This window comes from Camellia sinensis, chromosome 1 (genome assembly GCF_055761805.1).
Source record: "Camellia sinensis isolate YWXY chromosome 1, ASM5576180v1, whole genome shotgun sequence".
NCBI classification, from domain to species: domain Eukaryota; kingdom Viridiplantae; phylum Streptophyta; class Magnoliopsida; order Ericales; family Theaceae; genus Camellia; species Camellia sinensis.
In genome coordinates this window covers 11,520,001-11,538,214 of record NC_138961.1, presented here as the reverse complement: position 1 = coordinate 11,538,214, position 18,214 = coordinate 11,520,001, and the positions used below count along the sequence as shown (strand labels likewise).

General features: G+C 37.2%; 1 protein-coding gene across 6 annotated transcripts in view; it reads left to right on the top strand.

Moving 5' to 3' along the window:
- Positions 1–5,229: 5,229 nt before the first annotated feature.
- Positions 5,230–18,214, top strand: part of LOC114314026 (ubiquitin C-terminal hydrolase 12) — an 18,591-nt gene continuing 5,606 nt past the window's right edge. For 4 of the 6 annotated variants that reach the window (XR_014365668.1, XR_014365664.1, XM_082922916.1 and 1 more), the window contains exons 1-15: positions 5,230–5,493; positions 5,821–5,887; positions 6,840–6,987; positions 7,084–7,241; positions 11,532–11,797; positions 11,874–12,092; positions 12,186–12,294; positions 12,382–12,497; positions 12,744–12,842; positions 14,468–14,577; positions 15,644–15,718; positions 16,111–16,189; positions 16,288–16,434; positions 16,525–16,605; positions 16,711–16,830. Coding sequence is in view for 4 of the 6 variants with exons in the window: in XM_082922916.1 (XP_082779042.1) it covers positions 5,464–5,493; positions 5,821–5,887; positions 6,840–6,987; positions 7,084–7,241; positions 11,532–11,797; positions 11,874–12,092; positions 12,186–12,294; positions 12,382–12,497; positions 12,744–12,842; positions 14,468–14,577; positions 15,644–15,718; positions 16,111–16,189; positions 16,288–16,434; positions 16,525–16,605; positions 16,711–16,830 (1,824 nt within the window). In the remaining 2 variants the exon portion in view is untranslated. The remainder of the gene's footprint in view (positions 5,494–5,820; positions 5,888–6,839; positions 6,988–7,083; positions 7,242–11,531; positions 11,798–11,873; positions 12,093–12,185; positions 12,295–12,381; positions 12,498–12,743; positions 12,843–14,467; positions 14,578–15,643; positions 15,719–16,110; positions 16,190–16,287; positions 16,435–16,524; positions 16,606–16,710; positions 16,831–18,214) is intronic. The other 2 variants (XM_082922918.1, XM_028260468.2) reach the window with 1 other exon arrangement.

The following is an 18,214-nucleotide window of genomic DNA, read 5'->3' as shown; positions in this document are numbered from 1 at the left end:
TTTAATATAATTATGTTTAATTTGTACAGCTTATTATATTTGGGGCAAATTACCAATAAATCTTACTTTTGAGAATTATTACTCATCAATATCTATAAATTTATCAATCTTTCTTATTTTTATAAATAAATAAAGGGGGTGTATAATGTATTTAGACATTGGGTCGTCTTTGTCAAGTGTAATTCTACTTGCACAATTATTTTATCCCTTTACACCCTCTATCTTATTACAACACTAAAAAAAAATGTAATTCTCATCACACCCTAATATATTACCAAAACTAACCCTAAATTAACTATTTCATCTCTTTACACCACTAATTTTTGGAGGGAAAAGAGAGAAGCAGCGGAGGAAAAGAGAAAACAGAGAAGATGAGGGGTTCGGCGGAGCCCAAAGTGAAGTGTTTGTTCAGTTACACAATACTAGACAATTTACATTATTTTCGGTGTTATGTTGCCAAGAAAAATAGATTTATCCAGCGTTTTGTTGTTATACATTTACAGAACCACTTTCTTCCAAGTAATAATTTGAACATGTTCGGTAATACAATACTAACGAATTTGAATTCATCTAGTGTCATGTGACCAGACAAACTTTTTTCCCCAGCAATATGTTGCCGTTCGGTTGGGTGATAACAGAAATTAATTCCGATTAGTTGTGAAGTGCCTGTTCAGTGATACATTGCTTCACAAATTGAATTACTCTAGTATCATGTTGCTAAACTATAAAAGATTTGTTTAGGCACTTGTCGATGTATATTGAAATATTTACTTTTTCTTTCAAACATCCATAAATTAAACACGTATCTATAAAACCATAAATAAAAAGTATCCATAAAATTATTCATTAAAAAATTAGTGTACGAATATCCATAAAGCATCCATAAAATATGTCATTATTTGCATCTTTTAATCAAACATGTTATCACAATTCATCTATATCGATAGTTTCTGTAGTTACTGTATCAGGGCTGACAAGCATACAAAATTGATGAATACGGATAGTATATACTTTTTTCCATCCACTAGCACACAGGTAATAAAAACGAATCCAATTATTTACTATCGAAGGTACTAGATGACCAGGTTACAAATAAATCTATAACAAAGAAATCAATAAGTAAAATTACAAAATAAGACATGGTAATGATCAAAGAAGGCTTGGTAGTTATTGTACGGGGAGCAAATATTCCGGCAAGCCCGTACTCCTTTCTTCCGAGCTCCGTCGATGTCCGATCACCTGCGAGCAAGAAACGGTGAGCTACCCGGCGGTGTGTGGCCGGAAAGACCCTCCGACGATCAAGTTAGCACACACCTTAGGATGGATAGAGAGAATGGAGAGAGTGTTTGAGTGTAAGAATTCCTTACAGAGATGTTCGTGTGTGGCGTATGGGGGGCGCAGACATGCTTATATACCCTCTGTGGCCCATATCTACTCCCAGTCGTCTCCTGACACGTGGCTCCGCTTATCCCATCTGTCAGCATAGACCTTGCTGAACATCACCTAATCTCAACTGCCCGCCATCACAGCTGGAGCCCGGCAGCCGAACTGCTCTATGCGTTACTGCACCATGCCGTGCTTCATACCCGAGCACTTCCCTGGCAGACCAAGGAGGACCGGGCTAGGCGGCATCTCGGCAAAGCCTAGCCCGAAGCACCCCGTGGTCAGCTTTCCTGCCGGTCAAACGGTAACCTCGTCCGACTGCGCCTTTCCGGACGCCGGTCACTCGACTTGTCTGGCTTCGGCTATCCTCGGACCGAGCATCCCGGTCCGACCGAGCACTGCCTTGCCGAGCCGCTTCTTTACGGTCTGGGACGCACTCGGCCCAAGTTCTGCCCGGCCCAAGTTCTGGCAGCCCATCTCTGGGCGAATAGTACATCATCTCGGCCCAATGCGCTGTTGGGCTCTCAACCTGCTCGGTCGCTACCTCGGCCCAACTCCAGATCATAAATCACCCTCTCAATTCGGTCGCTACCTCGGCCCAACTCCAGATCATAAATCACCCTCTCAGTTATCTACACGAAATGGTTTCCATTTACTAATCCTATGCACATATCTCTGCAATCAGGTGTTGTAATCGGTACTGCTCTAAATGGTAGAAATGTGAAGTATTGTTGCCTAGATAAATGATAAAGAATGACTTGGTAGTATGACGCTATCAAATGGCCCATGTCGGGCATAGTCATCCAATGATTAAATTTAGGGCCAGGTTTGAAGTAGGATAAGATAGAGGTAACTCTCTTGTAAACCAAATAGTTGCATGTTTTGTATTACATTCGAATGCAGCTCAGTCAACAAGTTTTGCCTAACTTGTTGCCAATCATCTTCACTTAAATCAATCAATCTATCTATTGCCCTAAAACCATAATTGCCATCTGCTTGTATATTTTTTATGTGATAGATATATGGTCTCAACTTCTCCGGAAATTGTTCGAAGTAAGAAATACAATTTGATTTAACCATTATCTCTTCGTTTCAATGTAATCAATATCTCTTTTGGTCGCAACATACTCTTTGACATGTCAACTAATAAGGATGTTTCCTTCTTAAATAATCTACCAGCAAATGAGTGCCATTCAAGATGTTCAGCAGGCAGATGATTGTACACTCTGCATAAGATATGCAACATCCACTCATCATTTGTAGGTAATTTTTTTTCCCTTAATAGAAATAGACATCTATACTTTTTAGAACATGTTAACCTCAATCGTTCTGCCTTGATCTTCCTGTTGTCTCTATAGTAACCATTTCTTTCACAAGTAAGTGTAAGTCTTGGTTTTCTACCACTACTTGTCGCATCTAATGTCTTTATAACAATGACAAATTCAGTCTTCTTCCCAATGTTAGAAGCCCATTTAATTAATACTTGACGACTATTAAAAATCTAAACATAATAAATACATTTATACGTCAAATTATTAATAAAATTCAATATAAATTAGAAATAAGAAAAAATTGTATTCACAAAAACACTTAACAAACCTCGTCTGTAATGAGTTAATGACTGGAGTCCACTAGTAATGCAATACTTGCATTGTTGCAATGAGTATAAATATAATTATTCCAACCAAAAAAATAAAAAATATAAAAAAATAAAACTAAAAATACATGGTAATGAATAATTGAACAAATTTAAAAAATTTGGGCTTAGGTTACCTGATATGTATCTGTATGAGCAAGAAATAATCTTCTCGTATAATCCTGTTGATCAAGTTTGCGCTCCTCCAAACGTCGTCGCTTTACTCTCTGAAAACACAAACGTGAGCTAGCCGGCGGGTGTGTGCCGGATACCTCTCCGATGCTTAAGTCAGCAAAATAGACAAATAGACAAAAGCTCTGTGTATTTAGGAATCAAAGTTGTGTTACCTCTCTATAGGTGATGTTATGAGCTTTTATAGGTTCCGTGTGGCATAATCCTAGTAGGACTCTTATTCCCCCATGCAGAGTCCTCCTAGGAACCACACTCCTGAAAGATAGTGCTTATCCTTCAACACACCCCCTACTGCTTAAACCAAGTGAGATGGTTTTACCCCGGTTGTATGACAAAACGACCAAGCTATCACAGCCATGCTATACTGGCTGAAATGACCGAGCTTTACCTAGCTTGGTTCTCCCCTTCACTGCGTGTACATTGGCTTCTCCTGCTGAGCTCGTGCTAACCATAATGAGATTAGACCGAGCTAAACCGTAGCAAGGTCCTGAGAAAAGCTTAAAATACTTCAGCTCATAAGGGTATGACCGAGCTAACGGCAATCATTCTAACAAAGGTGACCGAGCTAAATACAAGGCTCTCTTGGATCGAGCTAACTACAAGGCTCTTTTGGACCAGGCTAACTACAACGCTCTTTCTGGACCGGGCTAACTACAAAGCTCTTTCTGGACCGAGCTAACTGCAAAGCTCTTTTACTCAGCCCTTTTTACTGTGGCCCACAGAATGGCCCATCACCCAGCTCGACCCAATTTACATATAAATTACCCTCTCAATTACTGTGCGGGAAATCCCACATCGGTCTGTGAGGGACTACTTTCCCACCTTATAAGCAGGCTGGCTCCTCTTACCTTGCATAGGCCTTTTCCCCCAGTGGGAGAAGAACAAAACCGTGCGGTCGAAATGCCAAAGTGGACAATATGTGCAAGGTGCGGGGACCGGTATTGTCCGCTTTGGCATTCCGACTGCATGGTTTTGTTCCTTCCCCACTGAGGGAAAATGCCTATATAAGGTAAGAGGAGCCAGCCTACTTATAAGGTGGGAAAGTAGTCCCTTACAGACCGATGTGGGATTTCTCGCACATTAGCCTCCAGCCGCGCTGGCTCCGGTCACCCCGGAGGGAGTTCCTACAGACGGCGCCAAATAAAGCCACCGGTCCCCGTGCCTTGCACATATTGTCGACTTTGGCATTCCAACCGCACGGTTTTATTCCTCCCCCACTGGGGGAAAAAGCCTATGCAAGGTAAGATGAGCCAGCCTGCTTATAAGGTGGGAAAGTAGTCCCTCACAGACCGATGTGGGATTTCCCGCACATTTTATTTAGCATTTGGTTACTAGACTTACATTTTTTGTTCGGTAATGTGATACCAGACTATTTTATTTTGTTCGATTTCGAAACACCAAACAAAAGTCGAAGAACAGTTTAGGAAAACGAAACAAAAACCTACCAAACAAATAAAAAAACTCACAATTTCACTTTTTTAATGGTTCTTCACTATCATTGCTTCATCAATTGCTTTCTTTGATGATCAAAATATTATGATTATCACTTTTTGAAAAGAGATGTGCAAGAGAAAAAAAAAATTAAGAAAGAAAAAAAAAGTAAAGATTGACGATCAAGGGGTGTAAGGAAATAATAAAATATATTTAATTTTAGTGTTTTATCTTTAAAAGTAATTTCATACATAGACAAAATTGAAAGAAAAAAAAAGCTCATATAGAGGGTGAAAGAGGTAAAATATTCATTTGGGAAGTGGATTGATTTTTTGACTTTTTTAATTATTTTAGCTCAGGGTTAAAAGTTCGTTTGGAAAGCACTTTTGACGTTTTTAACTTTTTTATGAGAGAAAGAATGTAATGATTATGAATTAAATATGATATTTTATCTTATTAAATTAAAAAAAATATTTTATTTTTTATCACTAAAATACTTAAAAAATCCCCCCCCCCAAAAAAAAAAAAAAAAAAAAAAAAAAAAAAAAAAAAAAAAACTTACTTGACTTCCCAAAAGGCAACCAAAGTAATGGTCTAAGGAGACTTCCCCATTAATGAAAATTCCGAAACCATCCAGTTTTGGTTCTAAACCCAAGTCCCTTTTCCCCACACAGCCCAAGTCTGCCGATCGTGTTTACGTTGCAGACCCATCTCTCTCTCTCTCTCTCTCTCTCTCTCTTGCTTTCTCTTTCTACCCACAATTTCTTCTTCTTCTTCTCTCTCTCCGATTTCGCTGAGCTGACCGCCATTCACCTCCGCCCATGACTCTCATGACGCCTCCACCATTAGATGTAATCTCTCTCTCTCTCTCTACAGATACATACACATGCATATCTATATCTTTATCTATATCTATATCTTTATCTATCTATATCTGTGTCTTTATCTGCTGTATCTACACTCTTTTTGCTGTTCTCCACTTCATCTTTTTCAATCTAAGCTCTATCCAATTTTGATAATTGGGGGCAAGCAATTAATTTTTGTGTGGGGTTCGCTTCTGAATCGACCTCAATTTCGTCAATTTTCTCGCAACTATGCTTGATTTCTAGGGCTTCGATTCGATCAACAGTGCTCAATTTTCCAGATCCAATCTCTCACTTTGATTTCGTTTTTTGCAGCAAGAGGACGATGAGATGCTCGTTCCGCATTCAGATTTCCCCGTCGCCGGTCCCCAACCCATGGAAGGTATTCCCTCTGTCTTTTACTTTTTAACATTATTCCACTTTTTTATGTTTTGGTTCAGTTTCAGCTGAATTAATTCACTTGAAGTTGTATTAGGATGTTTGTTTCACTATATGCATCTCTTATTAATTTTGATTCTGCTATAGGGTTTTGATTTTTTGATCTTTTTAATTTTGGGTTTTGTGATTTTGCTACTTCAATCATTGTTAGTTGCATAAGCAGACGCTGCTATTATTAATTTGATTCAGCTATAGGGTTTTTATTTTTTACCTTTAATTTTGGGTTTTTGATTTTGCTACTTCAATCATTGTTAGTTGCACAAGCACAAGTTGCTATTATTAATTTGATTCAGCTATAGGGTTTTGATTTTTCACCTTTAATTTTGGGTTTTTGATTTTGCTACTTCAATCATTGTTAGTTGCACAAGCAGAAGCTGCTATTATTAATTTGATTCAGCTATAGGGTTTTGATTTTTTTACTTTTAATTTTGGGTTTTTGATTTTGCTACTTCAATCATTGTTAGTTGCACAAGCAGTAGCTGCTATTATTAATCTGAGTCACCTATAGGGTTTTGATTTTGCCATAGGGTTTTGATTTTTCACCTTAATTTTGGGTTTTTGATTTTGTTACTTCAATCATTGTTAGTTGCACAAGCAGAAGCTGCTATTATTAATCTGATTTAGCTATAGGGTTTTGATTTTTCACCTTAATTTTGGGTTTTTGATTTTGCTACTTCAATCATTGTTAGTTGCACAAGCAGAAGCTGCTATTATTAATTTGATTCAGCTACAAGGTTTTGATTTGTTATCTTTAATTTTGGGTTTTTGATTTTGCTACTTCTATCATTGTTAGTTGCACTAGCAGAAGTTGCTATTATTAATTTAATTCTGCTATAGGGTTTTGATTTTTACCTTTAATTTTGGGTTTTTGATTTTGCTACATCAATCATTGTTAGTTGCACCAGCAGAAGCTGCTAATACAGGCGATGCTCAGTCAGTTGATGATCCACCATCAGCGCGGTACACGTGGACAATTGAAAATTTTACTAGGTTGAATACTAAGAAGCTTTACTCTGAAATTTTCTTCGTTGGAGGATACAAATGGTACTTTGATCTCTGACTTCTTCAGTTTAATGTAAGGTTTTGACCTTAATTTATCAGTTTTAAAGATGATCTCATTTATTGTATTGCTTGGGGCAGGCGGGTTCTTATATTCCCAAAGGGTAACAATGTGGACCATTTGTCCATGTACCTAGACGTTGCAGATTCAGCAACTTTGCCCTATGGATGGAGTAGATATGCCCAATTCAGTTTAGCTGTGGTCAATCAAATCAATAACAAGTTTACAGTAAGGAAAGGTACACATTTTATGGTGCTTATACATTAGTTATCCTGGTTAAACATACATGCTGTTTAAATTTTAAGTTTCTTTCTTTTTTTACTTTGTTACCATGTAAGTGTGGCTAGTGATTTGGCTGCTATATTATAAGGCCAAGTTTGGCAACCCAAAATAAGTACACACTTTTTATCTTTTCATCTTTTCATCTTTTTTCCATCACATCATTTCTCTACTTTTTCTGCACATCTTTTCGTAAAAAGACAAAAAGTACACTTATTTAGGTTATCCCAAACAATCCCTAACTGTTGTTTTTTCGTTAATTATCTTTCCAATTAGATTTTTCTTTAGTAGATTCCTATCTTGGAAGAGCAATTTGGTTTCAAGTACGAAGTTGAAGGGAAATCCATAGGGTTGGCTTGGTGGCTAGACTAGATCTTGGGTCTTGGGAGTGTGCACTCTCCAAGGTTCAGGATCAAAACCTTTTAAGGGTTCGTTTGGGAAGTGGGTTGGCTTTTTGGCTTTTTTGGCTATTTTAGCCTGGGGCTAAAAAGCCTGGTTTGGAAGGACTTTAGGCTTTTTTGACTTTTTTGTGAGAGAAAGAATGTAATGATTATGGGTTGAATGTGATGTTTTGTCTTATTAGGCTAAAAAGCCTATTTTATTTTTTGTGACTAAAATAGCCAAAAAAGTCCCAACTTTTGCTTCCCAAACAAAGCCTAAGTGCTAACAATTCCTTGGGGTCATTGGACTGGGGAAAACCCTTAAATTAATTGTGGTGCACTTGCGAGAAACTCTTTGCTGAGGGCCTGTGCACCCTTGGGAATTAGTCGAGTTTTGATCCGGACACCCCAATGCCAATAATAATAAAAAAAAAACAGTACGAAGTTGAAGGGACTTTTATAAATGTATGTGTGTGCACCATATATCTTTTATATGTTTGTGGTGTTTAGTCACTCACATTGGTGAGGGCTGCACTAGTTGCTGAGGGGTGGCAGCAACTGATAATCAAACCGATTGCCTTTCCAAGTCTGTAAGGTATTTAAATGTGTATTTTCCAGGTCAAGAACGGGATAAGGAGTTGTTAGAGCTTTATATACATTTGTATGTATCTTTTTATGCATATGTCCATGTATCGTATGTATGTACACATATGGTATGGAAGAAAAATGTAAAATACTTGACTTTAATATGTTAAATTTACTTCTTATCATGAAAACGTTTTTTATTGCATGAATTTAACAGGCCCAAGCAAACTGTCAAAATTTGTGGAATGGTTCCAATGAGAAAGTTACATTACCAGTGGATTGGAGTCTATATGGAATTAGTATGCTTTGATGCCTTTGTGAATTAAATTATACTGTAGTGGTCTGGAAATGCTTAGGTATTACCATGGTTGTTAAAATCGCGATCCAGATCGTAGGATCGTACGATCCTATGACCCTACTTTGCCAAAACGATCCAGATCATTGTAGGATCGATGTTATAACAGGATCGCAAGTAGGATCGTGTAGGATCGCATGGGATCGTGTAGGATCGCATGGGATCGTATAGGATCGTAGATAGGATCGCAAGTAGGATCGTAGATTTTATGATTTTTTATCTTATTTTTAATATGTATCATTTTAATTTTAATTTTTATCTTTTTTTTTTAATAGAAAGTAGGATCTTACGATCCTCGATCCGATCTTACGATGCGATCTACCAGACCCTCTCACCGATCCTACTTAGGATTCTGATTTTAACAACCTTTGGTATTACAAGGTTGGCTCGAAGAAAGAAAATGTCGTACTTTTCACTCAGTAACAATTGCAAAAGTACAAATTATTGATACGTGAAAAATGTGAATTGGATACAACTATGGATATTGGTTTCCTATTGCAATGGTTGGCATTGAAGAAAATAAGTGAAATATAGTATTGCTTTGTAGTAGGTATTTTTCTCCTCCAGCTTGTTCGTATTTCTATTGGTAAAATATAATCTATTACAATTTCCCCCTTAAAATATCTCATATAACAGACAGTGACGAAACTAAAATATTATAGTACCAATTTATTTCTAAAGTTTTGAACTACTATGTTAAAATATTCATCCCAATAGGACCAATTTATAATATATATCAATCAGAAAACTGAGAAGCATGTGAGGAATTACATTACTGTATCATTTCCATTGGTGCATATCTATGAAGCACATACAACTCTTTGGAGGTCACATACCATTGTTTGACATGTGTCCGGCACGCGGGAGGATGTGACACATTGAGGACATGTGTCGTGTGTTGTGTCGTGTAGCGTGTCCGTGTCCATGCTTCTTACGTACATATACAATAACTTTTGGATTAAATTTCTCCCTCTATCTGCGTTTATTATCATGTTTTGTTTGCATCTAAGGGGTACAATGCTTTATTCATATATCGATTTATCTGTATGTCTGTGCTCTTTAGCTTATTGAATACCTATAAAGAACTTAGCAAAAAATTGATGGACCTTTGGTTTATGTTTTATGGGTTTTCTTCACTATTTAAAAAACTTTGATCTGATCACCAAGCTTTCGATCATATTTTCTTCTCTTTATTTTTAAAATCTCATTTTTCAAGCTAATTATCTTTTTGATTCTCCTAAAGTATACAATTAATATACTTGAAGTTTCCTTTTTACAATAAACCCTTGCATGGAAGAGGATCACATGGTGGTAAACAAAGTTTTGGATTGTATCGAGTTCTTTATATTTGACTGTGTCTTCTTGTTGTCAAATCAAATATAGAGCATGTATGGATGATTTTTGTGTACTAGCTCATTGGGATGCCAAAATAAAGCATTCATATGTTTTTCTTGATTGCTTTTCTCATGTAAGAACTTATTTTTTGTCCTCTTCACTATTTTATTACATTATTTATGTTTTTCGCTTTTACTTTTCAATTACCTATTTTTAGTTGCAATCATGTTCTCTCAATCCCAATCTCAATAAGTCTGTTTACCTTTTTCAGTTTAAGGTGAGCTTTTTTTCCCCACTTCTTTAAAAACTTTCAATTTCAATATTAAAGTCTTCTGGTTTTATTTTAGTTTTTAGTTATTATAATTTCATTTTTTGAATACATATTCTAAGAAAATTTTACATAAAACAATCTAAGATAATTAGTGGCAGATTTCTCTAAAGTTGGTGTCATTAAAGGTCACATTGTATGGAAAAAATGAGAAAAATGTTAAGCACAAATCAGCTTCTTATGAAATGGGTCATTGGTCGGGGACTTTGTTCAGCCTTTATATAGAAAATTGTATAAATTAAATACATTAATACACCTAAAGAATAGTCTCTTTCAATCACTCTCTTTTTCAACCCCAAAGCAATCCAAAATAACAACCAAGATCTCCATTCCACTGGATAATGATTTACTGGATAGCACATCATGTTGTTGCATCCTTAACACATTCAATACTAATTAGGGATACATTTTTCGTTTTCCTCTAAATATCAATCATTAAGATCTTATGCATTTCTATTAGATTGTTGGTGATGTTTGTTGGTGTGGGATTGGTGCTAGAGATGTAGCTGGGTTAGAGTGGGTTGATTTGAGACTTCAGTGGGATGTACAAGGTAAAGGATGCGCGAATGTTGAAAAGTCAAGTGTCGCCGAAGATGGGGGTGGAGATGAAATGTGGAGGTTTTTGGCGGATGGTGTGTGGTGGTAGATTGGTCTGTGGTTTAATATATAGGGATTGCGTGGCTTCGTAAATCGTGAGTGGGGTGCAGTTAGGCGGAAAAGTAGGGAAGGGATTGGGTCATGTGCCCATTGAAGAATTCAGAAGCTGGGCCAGACTTGCTGTTGGGTTGTAAAATGGGCATAGGTTAGAGGGGTCAGAGCTTGGTTGGTAAAGATCTTTGGGCAAATGGTGAGAGAAGGTTGTACCTAAGTCAAGATGCGGCCCACTTTAGCGTCTGCTCAAAATTTTAAGGCCCATTGAGGCCTTCAAATATAGAGGTTGGGCCACCTGTGGATGTAAACGATAATGGGGGAGTGTAGTGTTGGGCTGATAAAACCTCCCAACAACTAATGAGTAAACCCTAGTGGCCTAGCCCAATGCTGTTGGAACCTGGGTTGGCTTGTACCTCGGCCTCAGAATATTGGGCCAAGAAAGTTTTGTAACATGGTGATTAGGAGATAAAGGGCGATAGTGTTAAACAGTCGAAATTTTGTGCAAACTCTTATGTTATACGTCTTTGTTGTTTTATAAATTGGAAGTTTTAGCCTTTGACTTCATGTAGTAGAATTACTAGTTTGGTGCTAATTTTGATGCTTTTCATCCTACAGACACACAACACCAGTTCAATGCACGAGAAAGTGATTGGGGTTTCACTTCTTTCATGCCTCTTAGTGAACTATATGACCCTGCTAGAGGTTATCTGGTGAATGATACTATTGTAGTTGAAGCTGATGTTGCTGTCCGTAGGGTTGTTGATTACTGGGCACATGACTCCAAAAAGGAGACTGGTTATGTTGGACTTAAAAACCAAGGAGCTACTTGTTACATGAACTCTCTTCTCCAGACATTGTACCATATTCCTTATTTCAAAAAGGTTTGCATATTCATTCAATTTTTCTGATTGATTTTCAATTTACATGAAAGTGCCTTATTTGGATCGTTGTATTCAGGCTGTGTATCATATGCCAACAACCGAGAATGACATGCCGTCTGGGAGTATCCCTTTGGCTTTGCAGAGTTTATTCTATAAGCTTCAGTACAGCGACACTAGTGTAGCAACGAAAGAGTTGACGAAATCTTTTGGATGGGATACATATGATTCTTTCATGCAGCACGATGTGCAAGAACTCAACAGGGTTCTTTGTGAAAAACTTGAAGATAAAATGAAGGTATAGAGCTATAGTAGATCACACAATAGACTTTATTATCCGTGTTTAGCTCTAGGACGGTGCTTATACTTTATTATGGTTTTGCTGGCTCAGGGAACTGTTGTGGAGGGTACAATACAACAGTTATTTGAGGGGCACCACATGAACTATATAGAATGCATCAATGTGGACTACAAATCAACAAGAAAGGAATCATTTTATGGTACGTGTTTTAGCTTACGGTTATACCACTGTGTTATTCAGGATGCATCTCTAGCCGTTACTGACTGAAATTTATTTTTGAGTATAGATCTTCAGCTTGATGTCAAAGGTTGTCGTGATGTTTATGCTTCTTTCGATAAGTATGTGGAGGTGGAACGTCTTGAGGGTGATAACAAGTATCATGCTGAGCAATTTGGGTTACAGGTTGGATGCTTTAAAACTGGTTACTTGAATTCTAAATTAAATCATTGCAAGAAAGATTTACCTATATCAACCAACTGTATGTTGGTCTGAAAACCCCCAAATGCTTCATTAAGTATTGAATTTTTATTGTTATGAGGTTGTACATTTTGTCATTACCGTAGTAGTTTGTTATTTTTTGGACTCAATTCCGAATGCAATACTATGGTTCTGTCTCATAAGACGTGTTATAATTATTGCCTTTCACAGGATGCAAGGAAGGGTGTCCTTTTCATTGACTTCCCCCCTGTCCTTCAACTTCAGTTAAAACGGTTCGAATATGATTTTATGCGGGATACCATGGTAAAGGTTAGTATTAAAAATTCGATTTTTTGCCATTGTTTGTTGTGGTTGGTTTGGTTGGAGCGTAATAGGAGTGTGTTTCAGAACATGTGCCATTCCTTTCTTTGGTTAGAAAGTAGGCTTCTTATTATATTGCATAGTTGGGTTTCTGGTTCGGTTGATCCTGATGTGTTGACTTTTGTACACTTTGTGGAGGATTTGCTTGCCGTTTGGTAACACTTACGTTTTCAGTTTTCTGTTTATATTTACAAAAATTTTAAAAACTCAAATAAAAACTTGTTTGGTAAAATTTTTGATTTATAAATCAGTGGTCTCAGTTTATAAATTTGACCAAAAAATGAAAACACAAAAAATGTGTTTCCATTTTGAGTTTTCAGTTTTTTTTTTTTTACCACCCAACACTAGTCACCACCCGCCACCATTTTCCACCACCGTCTTCTGCCACCACCACCCACCACCCACCACCACCACTCACCACCCACTTGCCATCACCATCCGCTACCCACACACTGGCCACCACCTACCTGCCACCCACTCGCCACCACCACCCACCCCCCACCACCACCTGCCACCACCGGCCACCACCAGCCACTTACCGGCCACCACCCACCTGCCACCCCTCGCCACTACCACCACCACCACCATCCACCAGCCATCCACCCACCACTACCATCCACTGCCCACCACCACCACCACCACCTGCCACCTACTTGCCACCACCACTCACCACCTATCTGCCACCACTACCCATCTGCCATCCACCCGTCACCACCACCCGCCACCCACCTGCCACCACCACCCACCACTCACCACCACCACTACCACCCACTCGCTACCACCTACCACCCGGCACAGTCACCCACCCACCCACCCACCACCACCACCACCACCACCACCACCACCTGCCATCACCCGCTACCACCCACCACCACCCGCCATCTACCACCCACTTGCCAGCACCACCTACCACCCGCCACCACCACCCGCTCGCTACCACCCACCACCCGCCACTGTCACCCACCCACAAACCACCACCACCCGCCACCACCACCACCACCACCACCACCACCCACTCGTTACCACCCACCACCCGCCACCCGCCGCCGTCACCCACCCACCCACCACCACCAGCTACCCACCACCCACCGTCACTACTTTCCACCACCGTCTTCCACTGCCACTTGCCACCATTTGCCATTTCTCACTCTTTTTTATATTTTTAAAATTTTTTAAACATTTTGTTAATTACCAAACGCGTTTGTAGTTTGTGTTTTTCTAAAAATAAACAAAAACCAGTTTATAAAATTTTTGTAAATATAAACTGAAAATGTAAACGTTACCAAACACACGTGCTTTTGTAGTCCAATCTGGGTTGCTAGTGTCCTTGTATTCTTTGCATCGTCTTGATGTTTTTTAGTAAAGTTTGTTTATTTATCAAAAAAAAAAAAAAATGGCTTTTTGCCTTCATGGGGGTTTTTGTTTATGAATGGGTATTATATGCATTAAAAATTCAGTTTTTCTTTTCTCTTCTTTTCTTTGTTTAATATTTTATTTATTTTTAAAGTTTCTACAAGAATAAGCCGCCCTTGTATTTTCTAGCTGTCTCATGATTTGTTTCACTCGTCAAACAGATAAATGACCGCTATGAGTTCCCTCTACAACTGGATCTTGACAGAGAGAACGGCAAATATTTGTCACCTGAAGCAGATAGGAGTGTTCGCAACTTGTATACCCTTCACAGGTATAAATATGTATATTTATCTATATTTAGCTTATTTACTCTACTGGCTCTGATTAATGTTCTTTCCTGAAATTTTAACTCGATTCAGAGCTTTATTCCCTTGTTTTGTGAAACATCTGCTTTCTTGTGATAAATTTATTTGGAAATGTCAGGTTGCTTATTCATGCAATTTTATTGACCTCACTGTCTAATGCTCTCGTTCCAATATCTTGATAACCGACAGCAAATATGCTAGAGACCGCAAATGAATTACCAAATATTCTACACATAACTCAAATGAGTATTGTGTAGAATATTTGGTAATTCATTTAGGGTCCCTAGCATTACTCAACAAACAACAAACAGTGACTTAAAAGTTACAAGTTGGCATGCAATTTATCATTGGTCGTGAATTGTTTTTCTTGCGCTATTCTTGGTTCCTACCTACAATCTTCCTTGCCTTGGCGTCAGAGTTCGCACGCTTCTTGCATTAGTTGGTATCAGAGTCTGCATGCTCCTTGCTTTATTTAGAAAAACTAGGATTCTCTTAAAGGAATTGAAGTGTCCAACCTTATGCTTGTTCAGTGCCCTTATATGGAAAATAGGTTGGCTTAAGTGCATCTTTATACCATGTCTGTCACTCATGTCAATTATATGGCACTCCAGCATTACAATCCCTTGTACCACATGGTTTTCATTTTCTTCCTTCGATGTGAATGGAGATAAATTATGTTCATCTGTGTTATCTGCATATCTATTTCCAAGATGTATGCTGGTGTCCCGCACTGTATCAGAAAGTATTGTCACTGATTCTCCACTGTTGCTGACTTATTGATATTATCGTTTATTGTTGTTACGTTTTGTTTTCCCATTCTGTTTCCTTTTGTTTTGGTATGATTGTTTGTTTTCTATCAAACAGTATAATATGTCCAAGAAAATCATATTTTACACCAAATCTATGTTGTAGGCTTCCACAAAACCTTTGTTTTACCATTTTATTTTAGCAAATACAATTGTTGGATCTTGGCATATAATTGGCACCCTCTGTAGTGAATTTCTTTTATACTGAATTATTGCTTGTTTGCAGTGTTTTGGTTCACAGTGGTGGCGTGCATGGTGGACATTATTATGCTTATATCAGGCCAACCCTTACAGATCAGTGGTATCATATTATTGTCTCTTTCTGATTGTTATTTTTTTGTAGTTCATTTATTCTGTTTAACATGCTCAGCAAAGCTTTGAAGCAAATGGTGGAAATAAAGAACATAATAATGTTTGCTGTGTTTTGTCATTTTTGACATCACAATATCATGGTTTTGTGCAAATCAATCTTTTTGTTGTTGTTTCTTTACTTGTTGGCATTGTTAAAGATTTTGTTTATCCCTGCTTTATTATTGCTTAGCTAGTAATTATACTGCATTTTGAGGATTTTTTTTTTTTAAATAAAAATTTAAATTCCAAATCTAAAAAAAATAAATAAATAAAAAATTTAAATTCACTGCAAGTTATCTTTTGGTTAATTGTTTGAATTCACTGCAAGTTGGTTTCTTATAGGTTTAAATTTGATGATGAACGGGTAACAAAAGAAGATATTAAGAGGGCGCTGGAAGAACAGTATGGTGGTGAAGAAGAGGTAACCCTTTGTACAACTATGATATGTAAGTTTTTTGGTCTAGGTTTAATCTTCTTTTTTTTTAAGACTTTTTTCTGCTCTGTGCTTGTATTCAACAGCTCCCACAGACAAACCCTGGGTTCAACAACTCTCCGTTTAAGTTTACTAAATACTCTAATGCATATATGCTTGTGTATATACGCGAATGTGACAAGGAGAAAATAATATGTAATGTGGACGAGAAGGACATAGCAGAACACCTTAGGGTAAGTTAATTGAACTGTTCTTGTCACCTTGAGTTCTGATATTGTTTTGTCAAACAAATTATACTTAGCTCTGTGGATATCAAATTCCAGATAAGGTTGAAGAAAGAACAAGAAGAAAAGGAACAAAAGAGAAAGGAAAAAGCAGAAGCACATCTTTATACTATCATAAAGGTTACAACTTTTTAAAGTCTCCCCCTAAAGTTGTTACTTATTGAAAATATATGCATCTATTCTTTGTGGATCATTGTTTTCTAAATCAGTTATTTGCTGCCTCAGGTTGCTCGTGATGAGGAACTTCTTGAACAGATTGGAAGAGATATATATTTTGATCTTGTGGATCATGACAAAGTTCGAAGTTTTCGTATTCAAAAACAAATGCCTTTCAATCTTTTCAAGGTATTATCTATCATTTTGTTGTCATTTGAATTTGGTTAGGTTTTGATTATGATCGTGTATCTTTCTCTTGATATATGTGGACTTTGTAATTTACAAATTTGAAGGTTTGTATCTGAAAAAATAAATGAAAAGATTTTGTTTGTTGGTTGGATTTGTTCCATCTTTTTTTCCTTTATGAAAAACAAAATGCAATGACTTTAATTTTGCAGGTTTGCCTTCTTATATTGTATACGAGTTTAAAATAATGTGTTAACTGTGTGAATTGGCAATTGAAGTTTGCTTCAAGGTTTTTTGTTCATAGGGGCCCTTGAGTTATTTGTTCATAGGGCCCCTTGAGTTATTGCACAATAACACAACACAAACTGAAATTCAGCTTTGCTGGGCCTTTTGACTTTGTTTGTTTGTTTGTTTGTTTGTTCGTTTTTTTTTTTGGGTCTTACTTCTTCTTTCTTCTTGTTAAAAAAAAAAAAAATTGGATGGTTTTTTTGTTTTAATTTCAGAGATCTAATAACTTGTTTACTAATTTTGAATGTTGTGTGTGAATTTCTTCATTACAAATTATGCAGCCACTCATCATTGTCTTTAACTAGATTCTATCCTATAATCTTGATTATTAGATCGTTTCATGGCTTGTTTTCACTGTGGCATTATTCACAGGGAATAGATTACTCTTTTCATTCGAAAGGCATTCTTATTGTTTGTTCTTTCGTCTTCAGGCCAGCTCAGATGATATAAACTTATCTTCTTGTTCTGTCCCTCTTCTAGTTTCGTTAGTGCTATTGTTTCTTATTTTATCTTCCATTGCCACTCGTCAATTGCAGAGTTCCAATCTTGGCTTTGCTCATTTTATGTACATTGTTTTTGACTACCTATTAAGCATGGCTGGTCCCACGGATGTCTTGTTTTATTGTACCTCTTTATTTATATTCTTTGACCAAACTACATTTTGAAAGCACTTCTCCAGCTCCAGCAGTTCTACATTTTTTGGGTTAATTTGAGGTCATATTACTTCTCTTCCCATCCCAGGTTGATTCATAATAATGCAGAATGGTGACTTTATGTGTGTCTCTCTTGCCATCAATTTTTGCTTCGTCCTTATTTCTACTCTTACATTATCTAAAGTAGTATTGCATCAGCTTTCTTTTCTTTCTTCCTTGCTCTTTTCCAGTATACATATTGCTTATGTTGTAATAATTTCAATATAGTTTTCCATTCCTTCTATGAAATTTTAATTTTCCATGTTCTTTTTCAACTTTTAACATTCAATTCTTTTTCAAAAAAGAATTGAAACAAGAATTATTTATATGATCCCAAATAATGGGGACAAGGCATTGTTGAGTTGAATCGAGTCCTTTTTTACTTTTGATAGGCATTTGGTAATTTT